This window comes from Pristiophorus japonicus, chromosome 1 (assembly GCF_044704955.1).
Source record: "Pristiophorus japonicus isolate sPriJap1 chromosome 1, sPriJap1.hap1, whole genome shotgun sequence".
In the NCBI taxonomy this organism is placed as follows: domain Eukaryota; kingdom Metazoa; phylum Chordata; class Chondrichthyes; family Pristiophoridae; genus Pristiophorus; species Pristiophorus japonicus.
In genome coordinates, this window is record NC_091977.1 from 9,022,795 (window position 1) to 9,034,808 (window position 12,014).

General features: G+C 50.0%; 1 protein-coding gene across 4 annotated transcripts in view; it reads left to right on the forward strand.

The window, feature by feature from the left end:
• Positions 1–6,068: 6,068 nt before the first annotated feature.
• The window catches only part of rictora (RPTOR independent companion of MTOR, complex 2 a), a 231,604-nt gene continuing 225,658 nt past the window's right edge, over positions 6,069–12,014 (forward strand). For 3 of the 4 annotated variants that reach the window (XM_070877299.1, XM_070877318.1, XM_070877312.1), the window contains exons 1-2: positions 6,069–6,127; positions 6,347–6,394. In XM_070877299.1, the coding sequence (XP_070733400.1) occupies positions 6,079–6,127; positions 6,347–6,394 (97 nt within the window). In that variant the 5' untranslated portion in view covers positions 6,069–6,078. Of the gene's footprint in view, positions 6,243–6,346; positions 6,395–12,014 lie in introns of all 4 variants that reach the window. The other variant, XM_070877306.1, reaches the window with a different exon arrangement.

Below are 12,014 nucleotides of genomic sequence, written 5' to 3' on the forward strand. Positions count from 1 at the left end.
AAGTCAGCATGGATTTGTGAAAGGGAAATCATGCTTGACAAATCTTCTGGAATTTTTTGAGGATGTTTCCAGTAGAGTGGACAAGGGAGAACCAGTTGATGTGGTATATTTGGACTTTCAGAAGGCTTTCGACAAGGTCCCACACAATAGATTAATGTGCAAAGTTAAAGCACATGGGATTGGGGGTAGTGTGCTGACATGGATTGAGAAATGGTTGTCAGACAGGAAGCAAAGAGTAGGAGTAAATGGGTACTTTTCAGAATGGCAGGCAGTGACTAGTGGGGTACCGCAAGGTTCTGTACTGGGGCCCCAGCTGTTTACACTGTACATTAATGATTTAGACGAGGGGATTACACTAAGTTGGGTGGCAGTGTGAGCTGCGAGGAGGATGCTATGAGGCTGCAGAGCGACTTGGATAGGTTAGGTGAGTGGGCAAATGCATGGCAGATGAAGTATAATGTGGATAAATGTGAGGTTATCCACTTTGGTGGTAAAAACAGAGAGACAGACTATTATCTGAATGGTGACAGATTAGGAAAAGGGGAGGTGCAAAGTGACCTGGGTGTCATGGTACATCAGTCATTGAAGGTTGGCATGCAGGTACAGCAGGCGGTTAAGAAAGCAAATGGCATGTTGGCCTTCATAGCGAGGGGATTTGAGTACAGGGGCAGGGAGGTGTTGCTACAGTTGTACAGGGCCTTGGTGAGGCCACACCTGGAGTATTGTGTACAGTTTTGGTCTCCTAACCTGAGGAAGGACATTCTTGCTATTGAGGGAGTGCAGCGAAGGTTCACCAGACTGATTCTCGGGATGGCGGGACTTACCTATCAAGAAAGACTGGATCAACTGGGCTTGTATTCACTGGAGTTCAGAAGAATGAGAGGGGACCTCATAGAAACGTTTAAAATTCTGACGGGGTTAGACAGGTTAGATGCAGGAAGAATGTTCCCAATGTTGGGGAAGTCCAGAACCAGGGGACACAGTCTAAGGATAAGGGGTAAGCCATTTAGGACCGAGATGAGGAGGAACTTCTTCACCCAGAGAGTGGTGAACCTGTGGAATTCTCTACCACAGAAAGTTGTTGAGGCCAATTCACTAAATATATTCAAAAAGGAGTTAGATGAAGTCCTTACTGCTAGGGGGATCAAGGGGTATGGTGAGAAAGCAGGAATGGGGTACTGAAGTTGCATGTTCAGCCATGAACTCATTGAATTGCGGTGTAGGCTAGAAGGGCCGAATGGCCTACTCCTGCACCTATTTTCTATGTTTCTGTGGTATCAAATTGAAAGAAAAGGCATACAATGTTGCAAAGATTAGTGGAAGGCTAGAGGATTGGGAAAATTTTGGAAACCAACAAAGGATGAGTAAAAAAAATAATAGAGGGAGAAAATAGATTATGAGAGTAAACTAGTAAAAACAGATAGTAAGAACTTCTACAGGCATATAAAAAGCATAGCTAAAGTAAATGTTGGTCCCTTAGAGGATGAGACTGGGGAATTAATAATGGGAAACAAGTTAATGGCAGAAGCTTTTAACAAATATTTGCATCTGTCTTCATGGTAGAAGACACCAAAAGCATCTCAATACTAATAGAAAATCAGGGGCAAAAGGGAGGGAGGAAATTAAAACTATCATTATCACTAGAAAAAAAGTACTTGGCAAACTACGGGAGTAAAGGCTGACAAGTCCCCTGGACCTGATGGCCTGCAACCTAGAGTCTTAAAAAAGTGGTTGCAGAGATAGTGGATGCATTGGTTGTAATCTACCAAAGTTCCCTGGATTCTGGAACGGTCCCAGCGGATTGAAAAACTGCAAATGTAACACCCCTATTCAAAAAAGGAGGGAGACAGAAAGCATGAAACTATAGGCCAGTTAGCCTAACATCTGTTGCCCAAAACTCACTGTAGGTTTGTAGACCGTTTACTCAGTGGGTATTTAGTTACTACAATCGCAACAATTTGGTGGGACTGCGAGAATTGAAAGAAAGTCGTCGACAAAGGTTACGTTTAAGTCAAATAAACTTTATTTCCCAAAGTACAATTAAAGTACAAACAATGTATAAAATAGCAGATAAGCCTCACTACTTGTGCTCGTATTACCCTTTAACAGAGGTGATCAATCTCCGCCACTGGTGTCCTGCTTTAACCTACTCTTGGGTCTTTCCATCTTATGTTGCCATAGTCTGCATATTTCTACACATCTGTCATTGGGAAATGCTGGAATCCATTATTAAGGAAGTAGTAGCAGGACGTTTAGAAAATCACAATACATCATCATAGGCAGTCCTCAAAATCGAGGGAGACTTGCTTCCACTCTAAAAGTGAGTTCTCAGGTGACTGAACAGTCCAATATGGGATTTACAGTCTCTGTCACAGGTGGGGCAGACAGTGGTTGAAGGAAAGGGTGGGTGGGGAGTCTGGTTTGCCGCACCCTCCTTCCGCTGCCTGCACTTGTTTTCTGCATGGACAATACAATCAAGCAGAGTCAACGTGGTTTTATGAAAGGGAAATAGCATTTGAAAATTGTATTAGAGTTTTTGAAGATGTAACGAGCAGGGTGGGTTAAGGGGAACCAGTAGGTGCACTGTATTTGGATTTCCAAAAAGCATTCGATAAAGCGCCACATAAAAGGTTACTACACAAGATAACTGCTCATGGTGTTGGGGTTAATATATTAGCATGGATAGAGGATTGGCTAACTAACAAAAAACAGAGAGTCAGGATAAATGGGTCATTTTCCGGTTGGCAAACGGTAACTAGTGGGGTGCCACAGGGATCAGTGCTAGGGCCACAATTATTTACAATCTATATTAATGACTTGGATGAAGGGACCATATTTGCTGATGATACAAAGATAGGTGGGAAAGTTATGAGGAGGACACAAAGAATCTGCAAAGGGATATAGACAGGCTAAGTGAGTGGGCAAAAATTTGGTAGATGGACTATAATGTGGGAAAATGTGAGGTTATCCACTTTGGTAGGGAGAATAGAAAAGCAAAATATTTTTTAAATGGAGAAAGACTACAGAATGCTGCAGTATATAGGGATCTCGTACATGAAACATAAAAAGTTAGCATGCCGGTACAGCGAGTAATTAGGAAGGCAAATGGAATGTTGGCCTTTATTGCAAGGGGAATGGAGTATAAAAGTAGGGAAGTCTTGCTATGACTGTACAGCACGTTGGTGAGACCACACCTAGAGTACTGCTTACAGTTTTAAGGAGGAATATACTTGCATTGGAGAAGGTTCACTAGGTTGATTCCTGGGATGAAGGGGTTGTCTTATGAGGAAAGGTTGAGCAGGTTGAGCCTGTACTCATTAGAGTTTAGAAGAATGAGAGGTGATCTTATTGAAACATAAGATTCTGAGGGGGCTTGAAAGGGTAGATGCTGAGAGAATGTTTCCCCTCGCGGGGAAATTTAGAACTAGGAGGCATAGTTTCAGAATAAGGAGCCGCCCATTTAAGACGGAGATGAGGAGGAATTACTTCTCTCAAAGGGTCTTGAACCTTTGGAATTCCCTGCCCCAGAGAGCTGTGGAAGCTGAGTCATTGAATGTATTCAAGGCTGAGATAGACAGATTCTTGAACTATAGGGGAGTCAAGGGTTATGGGGAACAGGCAGGAAAGTGGAGTTGAGGCCCACATCAGATCAGCCAAGACCAAGATGTTTTTGAATAGCGGAACAGGCTCGAGGGACCGTATGGCCTACTACAGCTCCTATTTCGTATGTTCTTATGGACTCTTCTCGACTCATCTTTTGTTTCTTATCTTGTCCCATTACCATTTCCTTTTGCTTTGTACTATCATACCTTTTGTCTTTTAATCTCTACTGTCTTCCATGCTATCACAGACCATACCTTTTGTTCTTTCTTCCCCTCCCCCTTTCCGAAAGGTCATCGACCTGAAAAATTAACTCTGTTTCTCTCTCCACAGATGCTGCCGGACCTGCTGAGTATTTCCAGCAATTTCTGTTTCTATTTCAGATTTCCAGCATCTGCAGTATTTTGATTTGTATGAGTCTAGAAGAGGTGTAAATGGGAATGGCAGAATCATCAACAGCTTCCATGTGAAAAAATAGGGGCAGAGGTTACAGTCTGAAATTGCTGAACTCAATGTTGACTCCAGAAGGCTGTAAAATACCTAATCGAAAGATGAGGTGCTGTTCCTCGAGCTTTGTTGGAACAATCTAAGAAGCCGAGGACAGAGAGATCAGAGTGGGAGTGGCGCAGAGAATTAAACAGGAGACACTCTCACAAAACACAAAAGCAAAACACAAAAGCCGAGGGAGGGGGTGGGTGGGACTGGTTTGCCGCACACTCCTTCTGCTGCCTTCGCTTGACCTCTTCACGCTCTCGGCGTTGAGTCTCGAGGTGCTCAATGCCCTCTCAGATGCACTTTCTCCACTTAAGGTGGTCTTTGGCCAGAGATTCCCAGGTGTCAGTGGGGATGTCGCACTTTATCAGGGAGGCTTTGAGGGTGTCCTTGTAACGTTTCCGCTGCCCACCTTTGACTCGTTTGCTGTGAAGGAACTCCACACAGAGCACTTGCTTTGAGAGTCTCGTGTCTGGCATGCGAACTATGTGGCCTGCGCAGCGAAGCTGATCGAGTGTGGTCAGTGCTTCAATGCTGGGGATGTTAGCCTGGATGAGGACACTGATGTTGGTGCTTCCCAGGGGATTTGCAGGATCTTGCGGAGACATCGTTGGTGATGTATCTTCAGCGACTTGGTGGGTCTTCTGTAGGTCGTCCATGCCTCTGAGCCATATTGGAGGGCGGGTATTACTACAGCCCTGTAGACCATGAGCTTGGTGGTAGATTTGAGGGCCTGGTCTTTGAACACTCTTTTCCTCAGGCGGCCGAAGGCTGCACTGGCGCACTGGAGGCGGTGTTGAATCTCCGTATCAATGTCTGCTCTTGTTGATAAGAGGCTTCCAAGGTATGAAAAAGGGTCCACGTTGTCCAGTGCCGTGCCGTGGATCTTGATGACTGGGGGGGGGCAGTGTTGTGCGGCGAGGAGAGGCTGGTGGAGGACCTTTGTCTTATGGATGTTTAGCGTAAGGCCCATGCCTTCGTATGCCTCAGTAAATACATCGACTATATCCTGGAGTTCAGCCTCAGGGTATGCGCAGACGCAGGCGTCGTCCTCGTACTGTAGCTCAACGACAGAGGTTGGGGTGATCTTGGACCTGGCCTGGAGGCGGCGTAGGTTAAACAGCTTCCCACTGGTTCTGTAGTTTAGTTCCACTCCAGCGGAAGAAAGCCTCCCTGATAAAATGCAACATCCCCACCGACACCTGGAAGTCCCTGGCCAAAGACCACCCTAAGTGGAGGAAGTGCATCCGGGAGGGCGCTGAGCACCTCGAGCCTCGTCGCCGAGAGCATGCTGATATCAGGCGTAGGCAGTGGAAGGAGCGTGCGGCAAACCTGTCCCACTCACCCTTTCCAGAACCAGGGGACACAGTCTAAGGATAAGGGGTAAGCCATTTAGGACTGAGATGAGGAGAAACTTCTTCACTCAGAGAGTTGTTAACCTGTGAAATTCCCTACCGCAGAGTTGTTGATGCCAGTTCTTTGGATATATTCAAGAGGGAGTTAGATGTGGCCCTAAAGGGATCAAGTGGTATGGAGAGAAAGCAGGAAAGGGGTATTGAGGTGAAAGGTCAGCCATGATCTTACTGAATGGTGGTGCAGGCTCGAAGGGCCGAATGGCCTACTCCTGCACCTATTTTCTATGTTTCCCTCAACCACTGTCAGCCCCACCTGTGAGAGACTGTAATTCCCCTATTGGACTGTTCAGTTAGCTAAGAACTCATCTTTCGAGTGCAAGCAAGTCCTCCTCGATTTTGAGCGACTGCCTATGATGAAGATGATTTGAGGGTGTCCTTGAAATATTTAATGAGCCCGCCTGCCCGAGAGATACACATCATCACACTCTTGTCTGTCTCTGTGTGTCTTGTTGTGGTCTGTGGCCCCACCCCCTCCCTCGGTGGTCTCGCGAGAGCGCGCGGCGCTTCCGGTGTTGTGCACGGCTGGCCCGGTGCCCCGCCAGCAGCAGCAGAGAGTCAGGAGGCGGCGAACATGGCGGTCAGCATCCGTGGCCGCTCCGTCAGGAGCCTCCGCATCAGAGGTACACCGAATAATCCGAAATAAAAAACCCAGCGGAGAAAAAAAAAACCACAACAATAATAATAATCGTCTAAAAGAAAACAATAATGTAGTCATGTAATTGATGGAAATAAAATGTATGACTTACCCCGCAACAGTATGCAAATTCTTAACTGTGTTTTTTCTCTTTCTCTTCCTTCCTTACATATTACACACTATATATATATTGATTTACACACAGGGCGGAATGACAGCGGGGAGGAGAACGTACCGCTCGATCTGTCCCGAGGTAAGAGAAGAAACTGGGAGACGATCTCGCACAGCATCGGCAGGGTGGGAAAAAAATGTTAAAATAAATAATGAATGGGGGGGGGGGGGGATGTGAGGAAAGTTCCTCAAGACGAGTTTTAACAAAAAAAAGTGTGTGGTTGGGGAGGAGATTATTGTTTTAAGAAAATTATATATTTTGAGCTGCCGGCGGCGAGCGAACTTTGTCCGTCCCGCGGACCGAGCGAGCGAGCTGAGGCGGCGCGAGCTTTTCAAACACTAACGGCTCCCGGCGCGAGCGCTGGCTGTTGGGCTCGCGGGGGGAGATACCATTGGTTACAGGGGAGGGGGGGGTTAACCTCCTCCCCCCCCCCCCCCCCCCCAATTGGGAATGGTGTGTGTGGCTTCGTCCCCTGGGCACGGACTTTATCCTCAAACTGTCAGTACTGTACGTTCATGTGGGGGAGACTAGGGGTAGGTGGGGGACGTGGAGAGACTGGGGGTAGGTGGGGGAGACTAGGGGTAGGTGGGGGACGTGGAGAGACTGGGGGTAGGTGGGGGATGTGGAGAGACTGGGGGTAGGTGGGGGATGTGGGGGAGACTAGGGGTAGGTGGGGGACGTGGAGAGACTGGGGGTAGGTGGGGGAGACTAGGGGTAGGTGGGGGACGTGGAGAGACTGGGGGTAGGTGGGGGAGACTAGGGGTAGGTGGGGGACGTGGAGAGACTGGGGGTAGGTGGGGGAGACTAGGGGTAGGTGGGGGACGTGGAGAGACTGGGGGTAGGTGGGGGACGTGGAGAGACTGGGGGTAGGTGGGGGAGACTAGGGGTAGGTGGGGGACGTGGAGAGACTGGGGGTAGGTGGGGGAGACTAGGGGTAGGTGGGGGACGTGGAGAGACTGGGGGTAGGTGGGGGAGACTAGGGGTAGGTGGGGGACGTGGAGAGACTGGGGGTAGGTGGGGGAGACTAGGGGTAGGTGGGGGACGTGGAGAGACTGGGGGTAGGTGGGGGACGTGGAGAGACTGGGGGTAGGTGGGGGAGACTAGGGGTAGGTGGGGGACGTGGAGAGACTGGGGGTAGGTGGGGGAGACTAGGGGTAGGTGGGGGACGTGGAGAGACTGGGGGTAGGTGGGGGAGACTAGGGGTAGGTGGGGGATGTGGAGAGACTGGGGGTAGGTGGGGGAGACTAGGGGTAGGTGGGGGATGTGGAGAGACTGGGGGTAGGCGGGGGATGTGGGGGAGACTAGGGGTAGGTGGGGGATGTGGGGGAGACTAGGGGTAGGTGGGGGAGACTAGGGGTAGGTGGGGGACGTGGGGGAGACTAGGGGTAGGTGGGGGAGACTAGGGGTAGGTGGGGGATGTGGGGGAGACTAGGGGTAGGTGGGGGACGTGGAGAGACTGGGGGTAGGTGTGGGACGAGGAGAGACTGGGGAGGGGGGGACGGGGGGGGGATGAGGAGATACTGGGGGTGGGGGACATGGAGAGATGGTGGGGGGGGGGAAGGTGGGGGACACGGGGGGTGGGGGACGAGGAGAGATGGTGGGGGGGGGAAAGGTGGGGGACGAGCAGAGACGGTGGGGGGGGGAAAGGTGGGGGACGAGGAGAGACGGTGGGGGACGAGGAAAGATGGGGGACGAGGAGAGACGGTGGGGTGGGAAAGGTGGGGGACGAGGAGAGACGGGAGGGGGGGGGGAAGGTGGGGGACGAGGAGAGACGGGAGGGGAAAGATGGGGGATGAGGAGAGACGGGAGGGGAAAGATGGGGGACGAGGAGAGACAGGGGGATGGGGGACGGGGAGAGATGGGAGGGGGGAAGGAAGGTGGGGGACGAGGAGAGACTGGGGGAAGGAAGGTGGGGGACGAGGAGAGACTGGGGGAAGGAAGGTGGGGGACGAGGAGAGACGGGGGGAGGTGGGGGACGAGGAGAGACGGGGGGAGGTGGGGGACGAGGAGAGACGGGGGGAAGGGAAGGTGGGGGACGAGGAGAGACTGGGGGGGAGGGTGAGACTTGGGTGGGGGGGCAAGGAGAGACTTTGGGGAAGTGGCAGGAGACTTGGGGGACGGGGAGACTATGGGGAAGGGGCGGGAGACGGTGGAGGGAAGGGAAAGGCTTTGGGGAAGGGGTGGAAGATGGCGGGGGCGAGGAGAGACTTTGGGGAAGGGCGGGGGACGAGAAGAGACTTTGGGGATAAGAAGAGAGATAGTGGGGGGAATGAGGGGAGCCGTGGGGGGAATGAGGGGAGCCGAAGGGGAAGGGATGGTTGGCAGTGCGGGGGGGGGGCGATGAGAAACTGGGGAAGGGTGTGGGATGTGGAGAGACTGGGGAGGGGAAGGTGCGGGGTAAGGAGAGACTTGGGGAAGAGAGGTCAGACTGGGGGATGAGGAGAGACTTGGCAAGGGGCAAGAGATTGTGGGAGGAAGGGAGGCTTTGGGGAAGGGGCAGGGGATGGTGGTGGGGGGGAGGGGAAGATGTGGGGAAAGGAGAGACTTTGGGGAAGGGTGGGGCAGGGAGGGGAGAGACCAGGTGGGTGAGGCGGTGGGGAGGATAGGGAGACGGCGTGGGGGAAGAATTTGGAGCAGGCCATACTGCTGCTCGAGCCTGCTCCGCCATTCAGTAAGATCATGGCCTCAGCTCCACTTTCCTGCCTGCTCCCCATAACCCTTGACACCTCTATAGTTCAAGAAACTGTCCATCTCGGCCTTGAATATATATATATATATTTGAGGAGTGGGAGACAGGGTGGAGTCGAAGAGGGATTGTGATGGGTGGGGGCGAGAGAAGCTGTTGAGGGAAGGAGACAAGTTGGGAGAAGTGGGTTTTTTGACTACTTCGAAGGTTTTGCAGTATCATTCTGAGTAGGAACCACCATATCCTTACTGCTCTGCTCTGCTTAGTGCCATCATATTACTGGGAACGATACCATAGTGGTTATATTACTTGACTATTTTTCCAGAGGCATGGACTAATGATCTGGAGACATGAGTTCATAGAAACATCGAAAATAGGAGCAGTAGTAGGCCATTCAAAATGATCATGGCTGATCCTCTATCTCAAAACCATATTCCTGTTTTTTTTCCATAGCCCTTGATGCAGTTTGTGTCTAGAAATCTATATTTCTCTCAAATATATTCAGTGACTTGGCCTCCACAGCCTTCTGTAGTAGAGAATTCCACAGGTTCACCACCCTCTGAGTGAAAAAAAATTCTCCTCATCTCGGTCCTAAATTTCCTACCCCGTATCCTGAGACTGTGACTGGGGAAACATCCTCCCTGTATCCAGTCTATCCAACCCAGTCATAATTTTATACATTTCAATGAGATCCCCTCTCATTCTTCTAAACTCTAGTGAATACAGACCTAGTCGACCCAATCTCTCCTCATACGACAGTCCTGCCATCCCAGGAATCAGTCTGGTGAACCTTTGCTGCACTCCCTCATATCCCACCATGGCAGCTGGGGAATTTAAATTCAGTTAATTAATAAATCTGTAATACAAAACTAGTCCATGAAACTTCCGGGTTGTTGTAAAAACCCATCTGGTTCGCTAATGTCCCCTAATGGCATATATGGGACTCCAGACCCACATATGCTAGACTCTTAACTGCCCTCTGAAATGACTTAGCAAGCCACTCTGTCGTATCAAAAAAAACTGCTACTACAGCACCATCTTCTCAAGGGCAATTAGGGATGGGCAATAAATACTGGGCTTGCCAGTGACGCCCACATCCCATGAACTAATAAATAAAAAAATTTTTAAAATCCCACCCACTACAATGCCATTCCGGGCAAGGGCTATCATACCCCACTTGTCTTCTCTTACTCCCCACATCTTTCATATCTTACATCTACCCTTCACCACAGTGTTGTCACATCCCACCTGTCTTCCCCCATCATCCATAGTGCCATCATACCCCACACCATCTCCCCTCACTGTCATGATACATCTCATCTGTCTTCCCCCTCCAAATCACAGTGCCATCATACCCCAAAACCTTTCCCCAGAGTGCCATCATATCCCACCCGCTTTATATATCCATTCTGAGCAAGAGCCACCCGAGCCCAATCTCTCCGAACAATCGTCTCATTCTAGGCAAATGGAGCCAGATCCTTCATATACTGTAACCTCCAGTTATTGTGGGTTGACCGCTAATTCAAAACTGTCATTATTCAGGCATTTTTGATATATTTCTCTAAGAAAGAACTTGAATATATTGGCCTTCACGTGCTCAAGCTGTCTATCCTCTGTCTACTAGGTGAATAAAGCAAGAACCATTTTCATTGCCCAAAATAGTGACTTCGTAAAAGGAACTGTGAACTATCTCGCTCCCCAAACTTGGCACTATCACAACTGTAGGAATGGGTATCTTCTCTTTATCACAACATTACCAGTAGGTATTGATTCAAATCCACTGGTGCCCGGTGATGCAGTGTGACTTGTCATCTAATACGTGATCCATGTCCATCTGAACAAAAAGTGCCTGCACAGAGCCAGCCCTGTCTCCCGGTGCCTTTCAGAGGCCGCACTGTCTCCCGGGGAGCCCGTCCTGTCTCCTGGTGCCCAGGCAGGGCCAGCCCTGTCTCCTAGTGCCCGTGCCATGCCTGCCCAGTGTCTCGGTGCCCGAGCCCGCCCTGTCTCCCGGTGCCCACGCCGAGCCCGCCCTGTGTCTTGGTGCCCATGCACCACCTGCTCTGTCTCCCAGTGCCCTGTTTCTCTGTTCTAGTGTGAATCCTGCTCCAACCCAGTGCCAGTCTTAAATTTGCTCCATAATATCCCCAGTGCCACCTGCTCTGTCTGCTAGCCTCTCCTGTGTCTCTCCTGTGTCTGTGCCTGGTTGTTGAGCGTTCAGTGATTTATTTTAATATCTAATACACTTTTAGTTTTGTGGGAAGTAGCGGCAGTTTCTCTCTCTCGTTGAAAAAAGTTGATGATGGCCTTTTCTTTCTCTGGGTGGGGAGAGGAGGATGATGGGTCGATGTTTTTTTTAGCGGCCACGTCCTGAGGGGAGGGACCGGCGGCTGTGCCGCCTCCAGCCCGGCTCTGAGCCGTGCTGACTCGGGGTGTGCGAGAGACGCGAGGCCGGTGCTCCGTGCTCAGAGTATCGGCCCGGAATCCAGGGCTGATCCAGTCCCTCTACCCTTTTTTGGTCATGAGGGTGGCCAGTTCTTTGCGGTCTGTTATTTTCCGGCTAAAATGTTATTTTTGACCCTTCCTTCGCTACAACCAGCAACCGCTGTGAAGTTCCTTTTGATTCTGCATAACGCACATAGGAGCTGGGTTTCAGTGTTTGTGGCCGTTTCCAAACTGCTCCCTCTCTGTAGCAGGCCTGAATGTCACCCATTTTGCAATAAACTCATCGTCTGACTGTTCATTGTCTATACAATATAGATGTGAACAAAAGTTGAAGAAAGGGGCTCCAGTTCACTATCATTCACCCCACCCGTATTTGCTCCAACCTTTTGGTCATGAGTGAACTGTTTTTATTAAAGGACTGTGCTGGTTTTAAAATAAGGCAGAAGTTGGTATTTTAATGGATATGGTGATAAACGTATAGTTTTTTTCTACTATACTAAGGGAGTAATGATTGAAATGGAAATTTGAAATAAGACAGAAAAAGCAAGTATTATCAGCATTTGGAAAGAAATG